The 23651-nt window shown below is 41.4% G+C and overlaps 1 protein-coding gene across 1 annotated transcript in view; it reads left to right on the forward strand.

The window, feature by feature from the left end:
* Positions 1-23651, forward strand: part of POLR1D (RNA polymerase I and III subunit D) — a 42581-nt gene that overhangs the window by 12730 nt on the left and 6200 nt on the right. The window contains exon 2 of the mRNA XM_060080221.1: positions 13284-13358. Within this exon, the coding sequence (XP_059936204.1) occupies positions 13284-13358 (75 nt within the window). The remainder of the gene's footprint in view (positions 1-13283; positions 13359-23651) is intronic.

Below are 23651 nucleotides of genomic sequence, written 5' to 3' on the forward strand. Positions count from 1 at the left end.
ACCACAATGAGATATCACCTCACACCTGTCAGACTGGCTGTTATAAAAAGACAAGAAATAACAAGTGCTGGTGAGGGTGTGGAGAAAGGGAACCCTCCCACACTGTTGGTGGGAATGTCAATTGGTGCAGCCACCATGGAAAACAGTATGAAGTTTCTTCAAAAAATTAAAAAGAGAACTACCATCAGCCCAGCAATTCCACTCCTGGGTATTTATGCAAAGAAAACAAAAACACTAATTCAAAAAGATACATGCACCCCTATTTCATTGCAGCATTATTTACCAAGATAGCCAAGATATAGAAGCAACCTAAGTGCCCAGCGATAGATGAACAGATAAAGATGTGTGTATGTGTACGCGACAGAGCATTACTCAGCCATAAAAAAGAATGAAATCTTGCCATTTGCAACAACGTGGATGGACCCAGAAGGTAATATGAAATAAGTCAGACAGAGAAAGACATATACTGTGTGAAATCACTTATGTGGAATCTAAAAAACAGAACAAATGAACAAACGTAACTAAACAGAAACAGAGTCATAGATAGAGAGGAAAAACATAGTTGCCAGAGAGGAGGGAGCTGGGGAAAGGAGAGAAATAGGTGAGGGAGATTAAGAGGTACAAACTTTTAGTTACAAAATAAATGAGTCAGGTATGAAATGTACAGTGTGGGGAATATAATCAATAATTATGTAATATCTTTGTATGGTGACAGGTGACAACTAGACTTATCATGGTGATCATTTTGAAATGTATAAAAATATCAAATCACTGTGTTTATACCAGGAAATAACATAGTGTTGTAGGTCAATTATACTTCAAAAACAAACAAACAAACTCATAGAAAAGTGACCAGATTTGTGGTTTCCAGAGGCAGGAAGGGAGGGGAGGGGGAACTGGATGAAAGTAGTCAAGGTACAAACTTCTAGTTATAAGATAAATAAGAACTAGGGATGTGATGTACAACACGATAAATACAGTTAACGCTGCGGTATGTTATCTATGAAAGTTGGTAAGAGGGTAAATCCTAAAGAGTTCTCATCACAAGGGAAAATGTTTTTTTCTATTTTTTTAATGTTGCATCTCTATGAGATGATGGATGTTCCCTGAATTTACTGTGGTTGTCATTTCATGATGTATGTGAATCAAATCACTGTGCTGCACACCTTAAACTTATATAGTGCTGTATGTCAATTATATCCCAAAAAAACTGGAAGAGAAAAAAAAAAAACTATTCTGCTGAAAATGTCAGTCTTTAGGAGTATCAGCCTGCAGGTGTATCACTGCCTGCTGCCCAGACTTGCAGCAAGCATGCCAAAGGTTCCCTTTCTGTTTTCTTGTTGTAATAAGCTGGTCACCATCTGAGAGCAGTGTGCTTCAGAACAAGCCCGGACATGAAGAATCCAGCTAGGCTTATTGCTAGGCTTATTCCAAGCCAGAAGCAGACACGCAACTGTGACTGCGAAGTAAGAAGACCAGCCAGGTGGACAAACCAGTTTACACCTCCTTCAAGGCAGATGATGTTTTTCCCATTTATAGAGAAAGAAACTGAGGCCTGGAGAAGTTAAGTAACCTCCCTAAGGCTGTACGGCTAGTGACTGGAATGAACGGAAGACAGCCTGACCCCTGAGGTTCAGCTTTCTCTGTCCATGATGTTGCCTGTGTTACCCCTGCAGGAAGACATGAAAGCTTTGCCAGAGTGTGTGCTCCAGAGAGTTCAGTTTGAGAGACAAAACTATTGACCAGTAATCCTTGTTTATTTCTAAATTCAGGCTGAAACATGTTGGAAATGGGACTGTTTTCTATAAAACTTAACCATGAAAAGAGTCACTGAGTTACAGACTATCTGGTCATGAACCTAGATATAGGCTTACTAATAGTCGCTTCATGAAAATATCATTTTCCATATTATTAAACTTCATTGGCATCATCTTTAAATACCTTAACTTTTTAATCGATGTTATGCCAAAGCAGCACTTGATCATCCTCAAAATGCAGAAGACATCTTCCTGGACGGGATAAAGTAAGGCTGTGTGTGAGCTGAGAGGACTCAGAGATGTCCAGGTCAGGTCAGGTGGCCCCTGATGGTTTGCCCCTGGACGAGGCAGCCCCCCTAAGCCTTAGTGGTCTAACACATACAAAGGGGACAATAACTGAAAAGGTTCTTCTGAGGGTCAGTGAGATCGTATGTTCTGCTCTTATCCACTGTGCACATGATACATACTATTATACGGTATTTTTGTGTTTTAGTTTACAATATAACAATCGATACTATAGACCCATTTAAAAAAAATTTTAAGATAATACATTTGTTCAGTGCTTTATAGCTACAAAGTAATTATATATATGATTGTGTTTGATCCCCATACAAACTCTGAAAGGGTAGTAGAAATATCTTCATTTTATAGATGGTGTAACCAAGATGACAAGAAAAATCACAGAGTCAGTAAGGGCAGAACTGGGATCATCCTCTCTCCACTGCACTGTGGCCGCTTCCTCATTTTCCTAAGGTGACTTGAACATGTCCTTGGTTCAAACCCAGGAAGTGGGAACTGCTGGATCCCTCTTCTAAGAGCACAAGAGATGTGGTAGAGAATGTATAATAGTAGAACCAGTATCAGGTAATTCTACTCAGTCTGAACTTTTCAGGTGAGAGATTCTGCTCTGAAGCTTGAACTTTCCAGAGCTTGTCCCTGTATTGGTCACATCCACCAGGAAGCTGCCCAGCTGCTGACTTTGCACGGAGCAGACCTAGTTCCCCAATGAACACAACTGCCTGAAAAGCCAAAGAGCCAGGACCACTGGCTTTCTTTTTGTGCATGTGAGATAGGAGGCTTTCCTGTAATTCGTTTCTGATCACGTATTTCATAGGTCACGGGAGGGAATTCTGTTCTGACTGGGGCTCTGCCCATCTCCCTGTCATTATATACAGGACATTTCCTCTGACTTAACCACAGGAAGATAGAATTTCCTTTATATTATTTGCACTTGATAAATAATCCCTCAGCTTTTCTTCAAAACAGAATTATGCAACAGATAAAAATTAACATTCTGCAAGTTTTTCTTCACAGTATAAATGAAAAGAGGAGATACTGAGATTTAAAAAAGTTTTGTTGTGGCAAATTCAGATACCTAAACGGACCTTGTCCCTCCCAGGAAACATCAATGCAAAGAAAGCCCTCTACACCTCTCCTCTTTTTCAGTCCTCGCAGTGCCTCTGTGAGCCGGGGCTCGGAGAGGAAACCTACTCAGAGAAGGTACTTAACTCGCCCAGAGCACCCAGGTGGGTAGTGCAGCTGGCTCCCACTGTCCCACACTGTTCTCCCACATAAAACACAGTTTCCATAGTAAAAGCTTTTGATCTAGCCTGCTTTGAAGTGAATAATGTAGGTACTTTTATATAGGTTTTCATTTTTATATGATTAAGCGATCACAGCAAATGACTTCAAGTAACATTTTCCAGGCTGAGTGAGTTTCAGTTACACTACCCCTGAAGGCAGCCAGGACCCAGTTTCCCATAAACCATCACTGGGTGGGGTCTTCTAGTGTGATTCATAACACAGTTGTAGACACACTGTAGTGCTGGTCCTTGCAATGTTACACTCCAAAGGTAATGACCTTGGGCTGAAGTATCATAATTATGGTCTATCCCCTCCTAATTTCTCCCCAGGATGACTGAAACATGCCATCCAGGTTCTGGCGGGGGCGGGGTGGGGAGAAGAAATATAATTGTGAATTAAAGGTTCCCCCCACCCAAAAAAAAAAGTCAGGTAACTAGTTTTAGGCAAGTTATTAACCTCTCTAAACCATAATTTCCTTGGCTTTATATGATAATGTTAAATTAGATGACCTCTAACAGGAAACTTCCCTTACATTTTCATAATATAGTATTATAGTTAATGGATCTTTACCTGAACATGTTAATTCATTTTGGTTTCTTCCCTTGCCTATTATAGTAAAAAGAGCCTTGTAAATACTTGGATTTGAGGCCTCTGGGAACACTGAATGTGTAGGCATTAATACAGAAGTTTAGCATATGGCCCGATTTCTATCAAGCAAATGCTAAGGGAGAATTGTGAATTTTGGGGGTTGATATTTCAAATGAGCTGTGAAAGTGTGGTCCTGAACATTTGTATTGAAAACGCAGCGCCCTTTTTTTGTAAGCATATTATCGCACCTTGGGAGCAGGCCAAATGATGCTGTTGGTGGAATCAGCACGATCTGCCTCTCAGAATTTCCCCTACCGTCTCAGTTGGGTACCTATTCCATTGTTAACACAGTTCTAAACTCTTCATTAGCACTGCTCCATCCAGTTAAACTGCAGCTGCTGTTCCATCCCTAAGGATGGATGGTATTTCAGTAGTAGGCAAGATGATTCTAGTATGTGCAGCTACTTAAAGCATAGCAGTAAAAAGGGACAGGAGAGGATTGTGTTAAGTGTCTTGATATTTTGTAAAATGTACAGTGAAGCATCTGCTCCAGAACGTGCCTCCTTCCATATTTCCCTTCTTGGCTAACACCACCACTTGTAAGTAATTTACAAGTCTGAATAATGAAGTGGGACTTCAGAGTTCACTAGTTCTTGACTGTCTTGCAGCTGGTTTCTGATGCCAAAATCACCAATTGTATTATCCTCTCTGGATTCTTTCTTTTGGCAGTTGATGTATTGTTTGCACGGTATGATATAAACCTAAAGATAGGATTAATCAGTAATGGAATTTTCCATGCTTTGGGCTTTCCTCCTGTAGCGATTAGTCCCCATGTGCTGGTTCCTACCCTTTGGCCATCTCTGCAGCCTTTCTAGTGGTCCCTCCTGTGCTGTTGAATTCAGAGTCTGTAAGGATGTTTGCATTGCATCAGAGTCTATGACTTCTGCCAGCTACGAGGGAAGCATCTCGGGTCTTTATAAGTAAATGTAAAACCTTGCTTGCACAGTTGTGCAGTTTTGGCTGACTTGTTCCTTGAGCCATCTAAGTTCAGTAGAACTTTGAACTTTTATAAACATTTTCCTCAAAGAGACACTACTCCCCAAGTCTGTGTGTGTGTGTCTAACTGCTCAATTCTATGAACTACATTATAGAAATGTAGAATTTTTTCCCCAAAGCACTTGTATTATATTAACTAAGATTTTTTTTTAGTTGGAAAATGGGATTGAAAATTGCCTTGTCCTTCTTAAATTCATTGTCATGTGCATTAGCCCCTGAAAGACAACTTGAAACTTGATGCTAAAGAGTTTACAAAGAGTCAAAAATTTACTGGTGGTTTTCAATAAATTATTTTGTATAGTAGATTCTCGTATTTAATGACTGAGGTAGAAAATACTGCCTGTGTGTATATGTACTATTTTTTTTCAGAAACTCTCCCAGCCAGTTTTGTAGGGGAAACTACCAACCCTCTCAAAGTACCCCTTGATACCTAAAGCGTGGAAGACAGGACACTCCCGGTGCTCAAGATGAGGCTGGGTCTGGAGGTGCACGCAGTGGGGGCTGGGAGGGGCTGCGCCCTCTGTTTCGTCATCTCTTGCCTTGTACTGAGGGGCCCCCAGGCAGCCACTGAACCTGCGCTGGTTGCTAAAGAACACAGGCTTTCTCTTCCTCCCATCTCGTTGTGTATTGCGGGACCTCTAAGAATTAGAAGCATCAGTATGTTTTCTTCCTGGGTTCAACACTGCTTAATGCAGTTGAAAGGAAAACACTTTTTAAAGAGCCTGGATTAGGAAATCCTACACATTCTGGAATGTTCTATATTTTCCCCATTCTTGGCTCGTAGCTCCAAGTATAGTTTATAATCACTTGATGGGTCAGACACTGAGATGTACATGGGGTGGATGGATTGTTTTCAGCAGGCTGCTGCAGCCCTGACACGGCTGAAGGAAACGCCTTCAGCGGGCTGACCAGGCCCTTCTGCTGAACAGGCCGCCCTTTGGATGGGGCTGCGATCCCAGAGCTCTGAAGGGTCCTTTAGGACAGTCTGCAGAAACCCGCAGATCTCTGGTATAAAATAAAGCTCTTTTAGGATTAAGAGAGTGATTTATAGACCACGCGATGGGCGAGGTGGCTTTTCTGGTGTGTGGTGTTTACGTAAGGGCAGTGCGCCAGGCCTCACTGAAGAAGGCTGCGGAGGCGAGCCCTAGAGGCTTTCTATCGCAATGTTTCCCTTTGTTCAATCGTGATTTTTTTCCTTTTTGCATTTCGAACAGCTATTTGGTGAGGGTTTGAATTTTATAAAGAGATAACAAAATGCTTTCACGGAGTAAGGGACCTCAATAATTATTCTGACCTTATATTCTTTGACTGAGTTTACTTCTCTCAACTAATCTTTTAGTAAGGCATGTATATACTTTATATACGTTTAAACTTAATTGACCTATCAGACAGACACGTCGTTCCTGGCAATGGTATAATTCACAGGCTTTTCTATTTAGAGTTTACTATCTTCTAAGGTGGTTCTTTGCCATCCCCACCCCACCTGCACAAAGTTTTTTCAGTAAGAGATGCTTGTCTTCACCATACACAATTTACTGTGGCACATTTAACTAGGTCTTATAATATGAACTGAAAATGAATCACTGTATTCTCTGTGTGTGGCTCCTTAATCGGGATTTAAGAATAAATATTTGTAGAAATACTTACTACTTTGACAATGGGGTGACTTCATTATGAGGTCATTCCTCAGGTGAGGTGTTTCATGACCTGAGAGATAAGGTTTCCCTCTAAGAGCTGAACTAATAGAAGTCAGCCCACGTATTACCTGAAGAAGTCATCTCGCTGTAATAATAAGCCACCCTCAGAGGTCACGCAGGATGGGTAGCTGTGGACAATTGAGACTGTCCAAGTCCAGGTGAAGAGACGGGAGTTCTGCCTTCACCACAGCGGTCTTGTCGTGACAGCAAATAATCGCAGTAAAATGTGCTGCCAGCCCTCCCGTTGCCTTCCTCTCACGGGGCTCAGCTGTGTCGAGGCTGGGGTCTCGCCTTCACCAGAACTGTAGTGTCAGGGTCAGTTAAAAGTCAACTGCCCGGCTTCACATCCCAGCCCCCGTTTCTTCACTCTTTCTTATTTTCTCCTTATCAATGACATAGTGGTTACCTGGAGGAGTTGTGAGCATTCAGTGTAAGACACCTGGCACACAGGTCCTGCTGCCATCAGTATTGTTCATCATATCCCCAGTGGTGCATATTCAGTGCTTGTTATATCCATATTCAAAGGAGAGTTTCCTTGAACCTGGGCAGGCCCATGTGTCACAAACGTGCAGATCTTCCGTCAGTGCAGTTCCTAGCCCAGGAAACACCCTCCTCTTGTTGTTGTTGTTGTTGTTGTTTGCGGTACGCGGGCCTCTCACTGTTGTGGCCTCTCCCGTTGCGGAGCACAGGCTCCGGACGCGCAGGCTCAGCGGCCATGGCTCACGGGCCCAGCCGCTCCATGGCATGTGGGATCCTCCCGGACCGGGGCACGAACCCGTGTCCCCTGCATCGGCAGGCGGACTCTCAACCACTGCGCCACCGGGGAAGCCCCCTCCTCTTGTTTTGACCTGCGTCCCTGAATGAAAGGAAACTGTGGGGTCCATGGCGGTGGGGGGCTGTGCCCTGTTGACGTCAGAGCGCACACTGCTTTGGAGTCCAGGAAGGATGTGAGCCGCGCAGTGTTCGGAAGAAAAAAGACACATTAACTTGTCAAAACCTTCTTTTCAGCGTGAGTGCAGGAGGTTTTGCCATAAGGAAATATTGTTTCCCAGTAGAGCTAAGCTTCCCTTTGCTTGCTTGTCTTAGGATTTCAGTTCAATGTTCTGGAGGTTCTCATGACTTAGTTCAGTATGAGGAATAATTATACTTGAAGACTAACATTTAATGTTAAATCAGATTACTCATACACTTGTATATGTGTAGGTCTTAGAGAACATACAGGAACTTTGTTACTGATTCATTAATGTACAGGGAGACTTTAAAACATTCAAAATTTAGGTTTTCAATTTTTTACATTTATGTTAATTTACATTTTGACAATATATTAAAATTTGGTCCATGTTGAATAGTTATATTTTGTTTTTTAATACTTTAGATTATTACAGTCCATAGAACTTACTTTATATGAAAATCTTGATCATAACAATATGATTAGTGATTTTGCTGAAATAAAGGCAAGAAAATAAATTTTATGGAATAAAGATATATATATAAATTTTGTGTATCTTTATGTATTCATCTAAATATTACCAACCCATTAAGAGAATAATCAATGTGTGCAGGGAGTTAATTCTATTATCTCATATTTTGCTAACTTAAATTTTTAAAAATCATAGCTTTACACATTTTTTTGAAGTACAACTGACTTACAATTTTATATTAGCTTCAGGTGTAAAACATAGTGATTCTATATTTTTATACATTACAAAGTGGTGGCCACGACAAGTCTAGTTACCATCTATCACCATACAGAGTTTACACATTTAAATTTTTATTGTAATGAAGGTGTATTTGTCATGGTAGGAGGGATGAATATATTTTATTTAATAGTTTTTAAATGTAACTTAAATATTTAGAAGTATGGTACATGGGCCTGAAAGAAAAGGGTGGTTTTATAATATCTATTGATGAGGCACTGGTGGGGAGATGAGGAAGGGCTGGTGGAGAAGGTGACCTCTGACCTGAGCATCCGGTGGTGAGGACGTGGCTGCAGGGAGAGCCCTGGGCAGGGTGCAGCCCAGGCAAAGCTCACCACGCACATGACGGCAGATAGGGTGCTGCCGTCCAGCCGCTGTCCTGGCCAAATTGGGCTTCTGGACTAGCAAAGCTAAGGCCCGCGAATGTGCTGTCTGGCTGCTGTAATAAAAAGACCATGGACTAAGTGGTTTAAACAACAAACATTTATTTCTAACAGTTCTGGAGGCGGGACGTCTGAGAGCCAGTTGCCAGCAGATTCAGTGTCTGGTGAGGGCCCATCTTCTCCATGTCCCCACGTGGCAGAAGAGGAAGGAGCTCTCTGCGGTCTCTTTTATAAGGGCACCAATCACCTCCCCCAAAGGCCCCACCTCCTAATACCATTACATCGGGAGCTAGGATTTCAACATCTAAGTTTGGGGAGGGAGGGACAAACATTGAGTCCATAGCACTTTCCTTCACCATTTCTCAAGAAAGTGTATGTTGAGGTCTTTTTTTGAGCAATTACTTGATATTTAGCTTCTCTGATATTATTTCTTTAAAAATCTCATTTTCTTGTGTTCTTCATTATTTAATTTGTTGTTTCATTTTAGTTGCCTTAAATATCTTGCTACCCTTTCGCTATAGTGATATAGTTAACTCTCAGTTGATTTATGTGAGTATAAAGGACCACAGACCCAGATAACTCAAAACTAATTTGTTTGACTTTGGATTTTAAGGCGATTTTGCACCAGATTTGTGTTCCCACTCAGGTTTTATTTAAGCTGCTATTATGATCAGTGTACGTTCTACAAGCATGTACCAGCTGGCTAATGGGATGAACAGGCAGGCCTGAAGAAGCTGAGCTAGGATAGAAAATTGGCTGTGGATAATACACACATGGATCATTGAAAATCGACTGTAGCTTGTTCCCATGCCCAGGAAACTCTGCTTAATGACCTGGCTTTCTGGGACTTCTTGTTTGCACCCGACTGTCTATTCTAATACAATGGATTTGTTTTACAAAGAAACCTTTAAGATGCTTAAAGGATCTAAGCATAAAAATTATGGGACTTAAATTTGTGTCTGAAATTTAAATGCTCAAGTCCTTGTTGTACTTAGTTCTTATATATTCTCCTACTGTTTGCTTTTCCTGTATTTTAATTGCAGTTTACACTTCTGTTTCACAATCTCATTAAAAACTATCTTGTTTCATGATGCCGATGTTTCATAATCGTTGAGAATTTAAGTATCTAGCCTCTGTGATAATGTGTGGTAGAAACTGACTTTGTTATTTCCTTACCCGAGAATTCATTAGCAAGAGTTCCAGAAAAAACAACAGAGGCTACAGGAGTGATGAAAACTACCTATCTAATTTTTCCTGTTGAGTTTGAAAGTGATGTTGTTCTTTCAAGGACAAAACACATGATTGCTAGAAGCTGCTTTCCTATCTGGAAGGAAAGCCCTGCAGAAGGAGCTCGTCGTGCAGTGTGGGTGGGACACAGCGAATGCTCCACATTCTTAGGACAAAGTCTGAGCAGCCCTCCGTTCCTCTGCCTCTGCAGTTCTCTGAATGAGTGCGGAAGCAGTGGCAGCTCTGTCAGGGCTTTTGTTTCCTTTTGCATTTCCTTTATTTTTTGCCTTTTAATGATAACGAGAAAAGGGCTCCTCCAGGACTTGCCGTGCAAATGTTTGTGGAGGAGGCGGGACGTATGATAGGAAGATGGAGGGCAGGTCGCCTTAAACCCACGGGTCCTTTTGTTTTGTTTTGTTCCTCCCCCCGCTCTCAGGGTCCCCGGTACCTCCTTCCTCATCTGGACACTGGTCGTGATGACTGTGTTGTCATGTTCAGAGGGGACAGTGCTTTGTAAACCATAAAGCTCGTGACAACATGAGTTGTCCAAACAGTAACAAGCGCCTCAGTAGCAGGCAGTCTGCTGGGCCTGGGTTCTCCCCTGTCTGCTCCTGACCTGGCACCGTCTTTCATCGCTGGCGAACTGGTTCACCCCAGGCAGTCTTTCTCATACTTACACCTTCTTTTCTCTTGGGCTGTCACTGTAAGTCAGAAGGTATCCTTAATCACGGCAGAGAAAGTTAAGAAGAGCACTGGAGACAGTTTTCAGTGAAATCACAACTACAGAAGAATCCACGTCCAACTTCACACTCTGGAAGGTGCCTAGACTAGGCCTGCAGGATCTCGGCACAGTTCTTGACCGAGGATTGCTTCCTGCAGATGTACAGCATTCCAACTGTATTGTGACACAAACTGGCTTTCGTAGGCATGTCCAGAAAGCTGGGCAAACGTCTCAGCAGTTTTTATGGGAAAATGCATTCTACTTCATCTGTAACTGATACATAGTTTGTTCATAATTGGGGAACTGCCCAAGCAAGCTCTTTCACTGGTGATTTTTAACTGTGTCTGTTGTCAGGAGAGAGGACAGATGGGTGGATCCAAGGATGACTGATTTCCTGGTTGGTTTTTTTGTTTTTTTGAAAGCTACCACTCTAACTGATGGGAAGGCGGGGGTGTATTTGGCATATTTTTACCCTTTGATTTTTTTTTTTGCTTACATCTATAAGGGTGAAGAAGGATCTCTGTTTTGGAGCCAGATAGGATAAATTTTTCCTGAAATACTCTATGAGACAAAGCCCTCACATCACATCCGTACGATGTATTATTATTTTAAAGAGATGGAAGAAGGCTATGTGGTGTCACATGCACTTAGTATTCCCGACACCAGGAGGCTGGGCTCTGACACCTGATCTGATTGAGTCCAGGGGTAAGGAGCAGACAAGCTGGTCAGTGTTTCAGTTTTTCATCAGCCCATCTGTGGGCCCTCCCAGGATGGATTAGAAAGTGTCCAGCTGCTGAGTTAGCTGAAATGGCATTTTTTAAAAGATCTCACTATTAATAGGAGTTTATTAAAACTTGTTTAAATTATAGAAAAATAGCCAGATATATCTGTTGAGGATTAAGAGGGTGGTGAAATAGTTTGAAAGAATACTATTAGAAATATGGAGGTGAATACCAGGAGAAACAGATAAAAAGGAGTTGAAATTGGTTTTTTTGGTGGGTAGGGAAGGCTGATGCAGAAGACTGCTGTATTTCATTTTAAGTCTTTAAATAATATTTTTTTCTCTTTAAGCTATATGCATGCTTTGATAAAATAAAAATCATTACAAAATAAAACATTCTTATAAACTAACAGAATGGTAATATCATTGAGGACTGTGTGAATTGTACCTAGAGTAGTACTATAAGAGTGTAATTAAATGTTTTTATACAGAATCAATATATTATTATCCAGTTTCAAATTTTGTGATTAGAATTATAGTTCTGTCTTTGGACTATTGTTGTTTGCAACATTATACCTCTCTTTTTCTTAACGTTATTATTGCTATATCATAGGTAATATTAAAGTCAGGGGCTTCCCTGGTGGCGCAGTGGTTGAGAGTCCGCCTGCCGATGCAGGGGACACGGGTTTGTGCCCCGGTCCGGGAAGATCCCACATGCCGCACAGCGGCTGGGCCCGTGAGCCATGGCCGCTGAGCCTGCGCATCCGGAGCCTGTGCTCCGCAACGGGAGAGGCCACAACAGTAAGAGGCCCGTGTACCGCAAAAACAAACAAACAAACAAACGTCAGGGATGACCATGGTCCTATCTTACTACTCATGACACCTTGCACAGTATCTTATACATGGTAACGTCTCAGAGTATGGTTGATAAATATGTTTTCTAGGCTTTTAAAAAACCTCTTTCTAAAAATTACACAAATAATACAGATTCACTCTAGAAAAAACAGAAAATGCAGAGAATCAAACAAAAAACTAAAAATCTCCCCAAAACTTATCGTTTTGGTGACATCCCTCCAGATGTTTCCCTGGGCAATAGGTACATGTAAATAAATTTAAAATAAAATTATCCTATACACACTCTTTTGTTCCCAGATTTATACACTTAACATGTTATGAATGTCTTTCTGTGCCCAGCATTTGTCTTCATTTTTAATGACTGCCTAATCTTCCGCTATGTGGATATGCCATGATTTATTTAAACAATCCCTTTTTAGTAACCATTTAAGCTTTCTGTTCTTTTTCTTTAGCTGTTAAGTTCTTGAATGAGTATCCTTGTACACATAGTTTTATATACTTAGTTGAATTTTTCTTAGAATTAGGTGGAATTTTTAGGTCAACATGTATGTTTTATTTTTAAGACTCTTTATCATGTTTCCAGTTGTTCTCCAGAAATGTTATATCAGCTTTAGTCCCTGTTGGTAGAGAAAAGAATATCCATTTCTCCACTCCCTCACTAACTGATGAGCAGAAACAGATTCATCATTGTTGGGTTAATTAGTATTTCTTAGAATAATAGTGCGTTTGAACATTTTTAATATGGGTATAATTCGTCATTTTGCCTTTAATTTTCTCTTCAGTGTTCTTCCCCTATATGGAAAAGGTTTCTTTTTAATTTTTATGTATTCAAAACTATCAACCATTTAAAAACATTTTAAAAATTTATCCCCCAATTTTGAAATTTAATGCTTCAAAAGCTCTTTCTTTCCCAGGATCACATACGTGGAACAAACTGATTTTCAGAATTTAGTGGGGTGACTAAAATTCTCTCAAATTTCTTCCTTTTTCCCACCAGGAAAGCAATAGAAGAACTACTTAAAGAGGCAAAACGTGGGAAAACAAGAGCAGAAACAATGGGAGCTATGGGCTGGTAAGTTCTTGAGTCATCTTCCTTAAAATTTAAACTCATGTATATATTAAAGAGAAAAGTTTTCTTTAGCATATACAGGGAATGTAGAACCGTGGACGTAGAGGAACTCACTCAGAGGCAAGCGGTAGAGCAGGGACACTGCTGAGGGCTGCAGCCACGGAAGTGGGCAGAGGGCTGTGGACAGAGAACACTTGTCATAGTGTTGTCACCCTTTGGTCCACAAGTCCCCAAGAGATATGATGACACTGCTGTGCCTAAGGCCACCTGAGTGAGACTAATATTATGTCAGTGTTCGTTGTTTAAGAACTTCTATCTTAATTATAGTCCTCAGTAAATTAAAATTTATAATTTTAAGTATTTTGATTTTGTGACAGTTCAGCTGTATAGAACTAAAGTTTACCTTTGCAGTTTCTATACAAAACAGAGCTTACTAAAACTTAATGATATAGACAAAGGAAGAATTTAACCTTAAGAATCAAGTCTACTCTTCTAAGCATTACTTTAGCAATAGCATTTGCATCCAGCAAATATGCTGGCTTAGGTCTTTTATCCACAATCTAAAATTCACTATAATGGAGTACTGTGGGCCGTTAAAACATGTAAAATGTAAAGATGGGACAGGAGTAGAAGCTAGATCTCTGTGGATTTGACTCTTAGAACCAAGCACAGGGTTTATGTCAAATATAAAACACGGTTCAGTCAAAGTTAAAGAAATAAAAGGAAAAGGCAATTCCTAAAAATCAAGCAACGTAAAATAAATGGACCTCAATAAACCATTTAGTAGATGGCTTAGCCACACATGGAGGAACTGTTTCAGGTGATCTGAAATTTGACTGTATTTCCAAAGGCAAAAAAGAACTAGAAAGAAATCTTAAATTGTTTCCAGTTATCACATTGTTGGTAATAATGTTGATATTGTTATTCTGAAAATATTGTATAGTAGGATAAAGCAAATAAGTAACTATTTATTTGTGACAGATACCAAAATTTTCAGTGTAAAAGGTACAAATATAAAATCAAAGATATAAACATCTGTACTCCTAAATTTTAATTGGAAATATCAGTATGAAGTTGTGCTAGATTTTGTCTTTAAAAGAGAGAGAGAAAAGCTTTTCTAGCTCTGTTCACAGAAAAGTTCTGGAAACAATGACCATCCACTCAGTAGCAGTGAGTATCCCTGGCACCCAGGGGTGCTGTATAAATTCTACTGTGGTATATATAATTCCATTTCTCACTGAAAGAAGACAGATCCTTAGAGAAATAACTGGCTGCCGAGCTGAGGCCGTTAGCCTGGAGTTAGCCAAACTGCAAGCTAGCTGTCACAGCCTCCAGCACTGCCCTCCCTTTTCATGCCAACTGCAAGTTCCGGGAGCTCCCAGAACTATCCTCAGTTTCAGTAATTTGCTAGACCACATACAATTCACAGAAAGCTATTATACTTATGGTTACAGTTTATTACAGGGAAAGGATACAGATTAAAATCAGCCAACATAAGGGATGCAAAGGGCATAGTCTGGAAAGGTTCCAGACACAAAGCTGCTGTTGTCCACTCCGTGGAGTCAGGACCCACATGTTACCCTCCCAGCACCAACATGTGACAACGCACTGGGCATACGGACAACCAAGGAAGTGTACCTGAGCCTCGGTGTCCAACGTTTTTATTGGGGTTCCATTACTTAGGTATGATTGATTGATTGCTCACATGATTGATATCAGTCTCCAGTTTGACTAATACCACAGTACCCCAGATTCCCACCCTCAATCATGTGGTTTGTCTCTGGCATGGCCAGCCCTCCCTGTAAGACTATCAGTTGTGGCCAGCTCCACCCTAAACAAAGCCATTTCTATCAGGTATGACATTGCCTCCCAGAATTGATATTACCTCCCAGAAGCCAGGGCAAAGGCCAGACCTCTCTGTGGGCAAGACCAAACTGTTTACTATATAGATAGGAAATGTATAAGAAGAGCCAGAAAATCTTATCAGATCAGAAAGTAAAACTGTCAAAGACTACTGTAGTCATGTCAGAAAGACACAGGAACCAACTTGAAAGGCCTCCCACTAGTCAAAGATGGGATAAGTTAATCATCAAAGAATAAAGCAATAGTGATTGGGATAACCTAAAATATGTTAAAATCCATAAGGTCATAATAAAAATCACATCAAGAAACTTTTGGATGAGGCTAAGGGGTCAAATTATTATAAAACTGGTAAATAGTGAGGAAGAGCGAAGCATTTATCCTGTTCCTTGTACAAGTTATACTTCAAAGTTACAAAATAATTGGTGAAAGAAGACTTCCTTATAGAATTGCAACTGTTAAATGTAGGACTATAGAATAAGATTATCATCACTTGAATAACAACTCAATTACAAGACAAACTATCTAATTTAAAAATGGACAAAAAGGGCTTCCCTGGTGGCGCAGTGGTTAAGAATCCGCCTGCCAGTGCAGGGGACATGGGTTCAAGCCCTGGTCCGGGAAGATCCCACATGCCGCGGAGCATCTAAGCCCGTGCGCCACAACTACTGAGCCTGCGCTCTAGAGCCCATGAGCCACAGCTGCTGAAGCCCGCATGCCTAGAGCCTGTGCTCCGCAACAAGAGAAGCCACCGCAATGAAAAGCCCGAGCACCTCAATGAAGAGTAGCCCGGCTCACAGCAACTAGAGAAAGCCCGCACGCAGCAACAAAGAGCCAACACAGCCATAAATAAATAAATAAATAAATAAATTTAAAAATAATAATAAATAAATAAATAAAAATGGACAAAAGATTTGAATAAACACTTCACCAAAAATGATATCAAATTGGCCGAAAAGCATTTGAAAAGATGCTCAAATCACTAGTTATCAGGAAAATGCCAATTAAAACCACAGTTACTTATTCACTACACATGCAGATTGGCCAAAATAAAAAAAGACTGACAGCACCAAATAAAGAAGAGGATCTGGAAAAACGAGAATGCTCACATATTGTTGGTGGAAACGTAAAACAACTGGCAGTTTCTTATACATATGCACTCACCATACAGAATTCTTCTTCTAACCACCTATCAGAGAGCTGACAATGTAAGCCCACACAAAAATCTGTCCAGTAATGTCCATAGCAGTTTTATTCATGATAGCTCAAAACTGGAAACAACCCAAATGACCATCAGCTGATGAGTGGATACACAGTTGTAACATCCATACATTCCATACTCATCAATAACGAGAAGGAACAGAACTGCTGATACACACTGCATGGATGAATCTCAGAAGCATTATGCTCATGAAAGAAGCCAGACTCAAAACATTACACATTATAAGATTCCATTTATATGACCTTCTAGAAAAGCCAAAACCATAGGGACAGAAAACCCCTCGTCGGTTGCCAGGAGATGGGGGCTGAAGGACCGAATTTACTGCAGAACTTTTCTGGGTGCTGGGGATGCTCTGTATCTTGACTGTTGTGATGATGACATGACTACACACATTTGTCAAAACTCATCACACTATTTACTTAAAAGGATAAATTTTAGTTTGTATAAACTATACCTCAGTAAACCTGATTTAAGAATAAAAAGAATGTCGTTATTCTACAGTCCCTAACGATACACTGGATCTAGGCAAAGATCATCAACGGTTGCTAAATCTATCAGATGAGAAGCTGGTGGGGAACTTTCTGAGGAGTGGGTCGGGCTGACGACACCTGGACTTATCCATCAATCTTTATACCACAAGAAGATGCAATAGGAAGAGGGTACCACCACTTATGGGACATCCTTGTAAAGAACTTGAACATGAATCTGATCAAGTCTCTAGTTAGAACTACTAGTTTGCAGGAAATAGAGGTCAGAGGAACATACTAAATGATATTATAGAGATAAAATTACAAAAATGTGGGGAATTCTACAGGACAAACCAACCAGTTGCTTTAACAAATGAATTGCAAGGAGAAAAGGAGGAGGGGTATCCTATGACTTAATAGATTTGGGACACATCCATGTGTATACCTTGTTTGGATCCTTATCCAAACTAATTGAAACAAGGGTATTTGATGATATTAAGGAACTGATGTTGATTTTTTTTAGGTGTGATAATAGGATGGCTGTTATTTTATTTTTTAAAAGCTATTATCTTTTATAAGTTCATTCTGATATATTTATGGATGCAGTGGTATAATAAGATGAAATGATCCAATGTGAGTCAATCTTTGTGTAACATTTGTAATCATTTTAGATTTCAGTGAAATAGCGACCTCCTAGAAGGATATGTAAAAATTTGGTGAGATAATGTATGTGGAAACACTCAGCATAGTTCCCAGCATGGAGCAGTCAGTTACTAAATGTTAGTTAAATCTGCTCTTAACTTCTTTTTTCGTTTGTTTGGATTTTCTATTGCCATATAAAGTGCCATCTAACTGGTCTGGACTAAAATAAATAAAATGTTCTAGATGTACCAGGCCAGGTGGAGTGAATATCAGTTTCAATGCCAATTTCAGACAAAGGATACTCATTGAATGGTCAACGTTTTCTACCATGTCTATGAATTTTTCCTCAGATACAGTTTTTTTCATGTATAAATTTAAATGCCATATTTTTAAATATCCCACAAGATTTTTAGATACGACATTGCTATTTTTAAATTGCAGTTACAAATCTTATTTGTCAGTGACAGAATTATAATTCCTTAAAAATTAGAAGTTGTACTTACAAGAATGAGCGTATCCTTTTTTTTTTTCTAGCTGGAACTAACTAAGGAGGAACATAGATTTAAATGGTTGACTGCTCCAGTTAATTGTTGATTCGTCAGATCTCCTGACTTGGTGTATATAACCACCTATGTGGTTGGCTTTTTTCCTTTTACCTTTTGACCCCTTGACTCCCCTACCCCTGCCTCTGGCGACCACCAATCTGCTCTCTGTTATCTACGAGCTTGATTTTTTTTTTTTTTTAGGATTCCACATATAAGTGAGATCATACGGTATCTGTCCTTCTCTGTTAGACTTATTTCACTTAGCGTAACGTCCTTAAGGTCCATCCGTGTTGCCACACATGGCAAGATTTCATTCTTTTTTTATGCCTGAATAATATTCCATTGTATGTGTATACCACAATTTATCCATTCACGCATCAGTGGACACTTAGCTTGTTTCCATATCTTGGCTGTTATAAATAAAGCTGCAATGAACACGTGGGTGCAGATATCTTTTCGAGTTAGTGTTTTCTTTTTCTTCAGATAAATACCCAGAAGTAGAATTGCTGGATCATACGGTAGTTCTATTTTTTAATTTTTTGAGGAAGCTCCATACTGCTTTCCGTAGTGGCTGCACCAATTTACATTCCCACCAACAGCGCACAAGTGTCCCATTTTCTTCATGCCTTCACCAATACATGTTATTTCTTACTTCTCTTATCTTCTTTCCAGCCCTCTGTCCTTAAGAGAGGAGAGATAAGGTGCCTCTACTCATATGAATTAGATTCATGCAGACTTTGGTAGGGGCAGGCTGCTTTGGGTTTTGGTGTAAGGCAGGACCTTGATCGGGCTGACAGTAGTCACTGGTCCATTTTAATACCTTTTGTGAAAGAATCAGCCTAAAGCTAAATCATAAATTCCGATGACTTGATAAGTGGATGAGAAAATATCAGTCAGGGTTCTTGCCAGATGAGGAGTGGTGAAGGGGGTCACTTGTTACCCGGCAGCTCCCCTGATGGAAGTCATTTATCCTGACAACCTCAGGGCCACTTACTGGCTTGGTAGAACTTTCTGAGGGTCAAAGAACTAGTCTGTCAACATCAGCTCTGCTTTTGCTGAGGAGAGTTGCCATATGCACAGGCCAGCTTGAGATTTGTCAGGTACTGACTGACCTACTCTCTGGGTATCATATCAGTTCGACTGGCTGTTCCAGAGTTATGGAGGACCCGGGCTCCTTCCAGTTTTCCAAATCTCCCAACCAAAGGGTGCGATTCTTTTCCACATGTTAGTTAGCAGAAAGGAAGAAGAGGAAGAGGCATGCCCCCGCCCCCTTCAAGCACACTTCCCAGGAGTCGTCTGTGCCATTTCTACATGGACCCCATTGGCCAGAATTTAGTCTCATGTCTACACCAGCTACAAGGCCAGGAACTCAGTCTTTTTTTCTCAGTCAGTCATGTGCCAGATAAAATCTGAGGTTCTTTTACTACAGAAGAAAGGAAGAACGGATATTGGGGGGCAACTAGCAGCCTCTTCCCAAGAAGGGCGGGAGAAGGATGTTGAAAAGAGAGTAAAAAATGGCAGACAAAGTAAGACGCTCCAGATTTATAAGAGGTGGATCCTGGGAGAACAGGATGGGAAACTCACACTCTCCCATGAGGTGACAAGACAAGCAAGCATTCCTGTTGACACTGCTATTTTTTTTCAACTCTCATAACAGTAGTTCTCAAACGTTTGGGTCTTTAGGATCCTTTACACTCTTGAAAATTACTGAGGACCCCACAGAACTTTTTTACATGGGTTATATCTATCGGTATTTACTGTATTAGAAATTAAAGCTGAGCAACTTTAAAGTATTTATTGATTTAAAAAAATTATAAACATGTTACATGTGTAGATAATATTTTTATAAAAATAGCTATGTTTGCAAAAATTTACCTATTCCGTAGAGTGGCACTGTTTAATATTTTTGCAAACCTCTTTAATGTCTGGCTTATCAAAGACACCTGGATTTTCCTATCTGCCTCTGCAGTCAATCTGTTGTAATATGTTATTTTGGTTGAAGTATATGAAGAGACTCTGATTTCACACAGATACGTATTTGGAAAAGGAAGCATTTTCAGAAAATGGTGGTATTCTTTTATACTGCATCACTACTTGCAAGTAACCTCAGCAAGTGGTAGTTTCTTCACATTCTTTTTAATAATGTGGATTTTCATATGCTGTTACAATAAAATCCCTTGGTCTACCTTGCACTTCTACTGGATCTTCCACTCATGCATGCTTTTGTAATATCATGAACTGGTCATCTGGAAATTGGAAATTCCCAGCATGGAGCAGTCAGTTACTAGCAGTCAGTTCGCTGAGTTATGAAGCTCCTCCAAATGTTGACACATTTCATTATATAATATTTTTAAAACACATTTGTTAATATCACCACTAATCTCATCAGAAAAGTCATTTAAGCGTTGGGAAACTGTCAAGTTCACTGTTTTCCAAAAGTCTAATTTTCTTTCATTCGAAAGCTTCAGCTTTATCGTCAGCAGTGAATACTGTGAGTTGTTTTCTTTGAAGTGACAGCTCACTTACATCTGAATACCCAGCTAGGTCACCTTGCAGCTCAAACAGTCTCACAGAACTTTTCCTTGAGGCAGCTTTTGGTCCAGCACACCTAACAGGGACGGGCTGTGAAGGGAGGTCTGGTCCAAGGAAACCCATGACTTGCTTCTGCCCATGGTGCTGGGACAAAGAACGCCTTTCCCATCCTGCTCATTCCAGGGGAACACCTGGTTCTACATCTGTTTAAATAAGTGCGTGCGTGCGTGTGTGTATGTGTAAATAAAACTTTTAACCACTAATCCAGTGGTTCCCAAATTTACCTGCACATTTGAAATCATCTGAGGAGCTTCCAAAAATACAAGTATCTGTTTCCCACCATCAAAGATTATTAGTTAGGGGTATGGCCTGAGCTTTGGGGTTTTAAAAAGATACCCAGGTGATTCTAAAGTGCACACAAATGTGAAAAACACTATGCTAATCCCTATTTATTAAAAAGAATGATACCAACCTGCTCTGAAGAATTGGGAGCATTCCCACACTCCTCCCAGGAGCAGACAGGTGGCCAGGTGGCCAGCCACAGGAGTCCCAAGACCCATCCCTGTCAAGTGGACAGATACCCAAAAGGAGCAGACAATCGGCCAGTTACTAGCGGGCGATGGTCTGCGTTTCTAAGCATCTAGAAGATCTTCACATTGGCTTTAAAATCTGAAACAGAACTAGAGTGAGTGACATTATTTTCTCCTCTTGGATACTGCATGAGAGAGATCTTAAGTGAGGTAGCTGAGCCGTTGCCAGAAAGAGACTGCTGAACTAAAGAAAATGCAACTGGGATGCCATTGTTTGTAGTGTAAAGAACGAAACCATTTGGTGCTATATACTTCCTTGGATGTATTTCAGCAAAAGAATCTCTTGAGAAGCTGTTCTTGACAGAAGCCTCAGAGAAGCTGAAATGTTGGCCCTCGTGACTTCCTTTCAGTCAACATAAAGGAATTTATAAGGACAAATTTCAGAAATTTGCTCAGCTTCATTGTCTACAAAGCTGTTTTTATTCTGGTCACGTTCACTTCAGCTGATCTTTGCCCAGTATAATGCTTGAGTCTACTGCCTGTATGATTTCAGCCTTATACGTTGGAGAGGCTTATGTTTTGGTACAAAAACTTCCAAAGATTGAATTTGAGAGAAAATGATTTTTCAGTTTTCTTTACCCAGTTGTTTTAAGGGGAATGACGTTTTTGGTGCTTTTCTGTTTGGCTTGGGGTCCATCTGGTGAATAGGGGGAGCACCACCTACATTTCCTTCCATTTTACGTAATCAGCTTTTGATTACTGGGAAGCAAATCATTGCCCCAGTCTCCACTGAGGCACGTGGTGTTTTTATTCGTTTGAAGATTCGCTCAGTACCAGTCGGTATGTTAAGAGACCAGGCACAGGCAGCGGTACAGAAGCCTCACTGTCCCGGCCCTGAAGTTGCTCACGCACAGGTGGACGCGGACAAGCCTGCAGCTGAGCATCAGACCACATGCTGGAACCAGCGGGGAGGGCAGGGAGGGCTTGAGTTCCACACCGACTTGTGGGTGAGGCTCCTGGCAGTATTTCAGGGCCGCGGAGATCCAGAGCCTTTATTTTCCAGTTAAAGAACGTGGAGCCCAAAGAGGTTTCCTAAGTCCTGGTTAACTGCGGATGGGACCAGCACGGATCCTTCTTGTCTAGAGCCTCCCTTCTGTGGTTCTGCCAGCACACAGCGCCGTGAGTCCTGCCCCTGCATCCCACCTTCACATCCCCTTCCTGTCTGGTTATGAAAGTGGATCAGGGAGCCCTGAATGAGCTCTCGTTGGCTTGCACGGCTACAGACACGACCTGTCCTACAGAGGGAGCAGGGGGCCAGGGATCATGCCCTATCCATCCCAGGGCCCTGCTACTCACACCCACGCCTCTGACCCTTGCCTGGTCACACCTTCTGTTCCTCCTGGCCGTCTCCTAAAGAGCGTCCACACAGACAGGTAGCCTGGTATTTATTTTTGCTGCAGGACCTAGCACAGTGCCTTACATATGAAAGGTTCTCAGATTTTTAAAAATAAATACTGCAGATATATATGTACACGTATGTCAACGATTTTTCATTACTTTTGGGTGTAGTGGTGGAGACAGAGCATACTGAAAACCTGCCTCAGGCCTCAGGCCTGTTGTATGCAGTGTAATTAAGGATTAACAGAGTCGCTGTGGGGATTAAAACACTATAAAAGACCTTCTCGATGGCTAAGGCTTTGATTGCCAAAGTATAACCCGTGGCGCCGTGGGTGGTTACGGTGTTCACGGCGTGTTAAACAAGATGAGCTGTAACCAACCACAGCATCAGATCAAAAGTATTACCTGGTTCCTTGGAGTGTTGAAGTGTAGCTGTGCTTCTTTCTGTGGCTGTTACTTTAGACGTACATCCGTGATCATGCAAAGCAACGTGCAGAATGGAAGATAAGATGCCGTTTGCCGGCGTAGAAAGGGCTCTGGCCGTAGAATAAAGGAATGAATCGGGGCGCAGTGCACTAAACCCGGCTTCCACGATCCCAAGCCTCTATTTCCCTAAACAGAAGAAGAGGAACCATAGTTTCCCACAGCCTGATATACTTCACAAATCTCCAAGTCACGTGTGTGCAAGGAGTTCGGTGCCTTGCTCCTTGTCTGTGTCAGACTCACCTGGGCTCCCGCACGGCCAGCGCTCTTAGCCGACTTAGATCTGCCTCTAGGAGTCTGTCCCAAACGGAGCAGCCCCGGCGGCCAGCGCGCGGACAGCTTGTCACCCGCGGTTTCCTTCCCTGCCTGCTCTGGGCCGTCTGTTGGCTCCGCAGGTGCCTTTCTCTTGTCTGCCCCTTCTGTTCCAGCTGGGACGGTGCTGGGAAGGCGGACTCTGGTTCCAGTCCCAGCTCCACGTCCTTCCGGCTTGGGAGCCTGGATAAGGCGCTTTGCCTCTTGTGCATCTGTAAGAGGGGAGACGGCGGAGAGATGGAGTGAGGCGCGGGTGACCTAAGGGCACAGGGAACTGCTCGTCAGTGTCAGCAACACCGCTGTCG

The sequence above is a fragment of the Mesoplodon densirostris genome, chromosome 17 (assembly GCF_025265405.1).
Source record: "Mesoplodon densirostris isolate mMesDen1 chromosome 17, mMesDen1 primary haplotype, whole genome shotgun sequence".
Classification (NCBI taxonomy): Eukaryota; Metazoa; Chordata; class Mammalia; order Artiodactyla; family Ziphiidae; genus Mesoplodon; species Mesoplodon densirostris.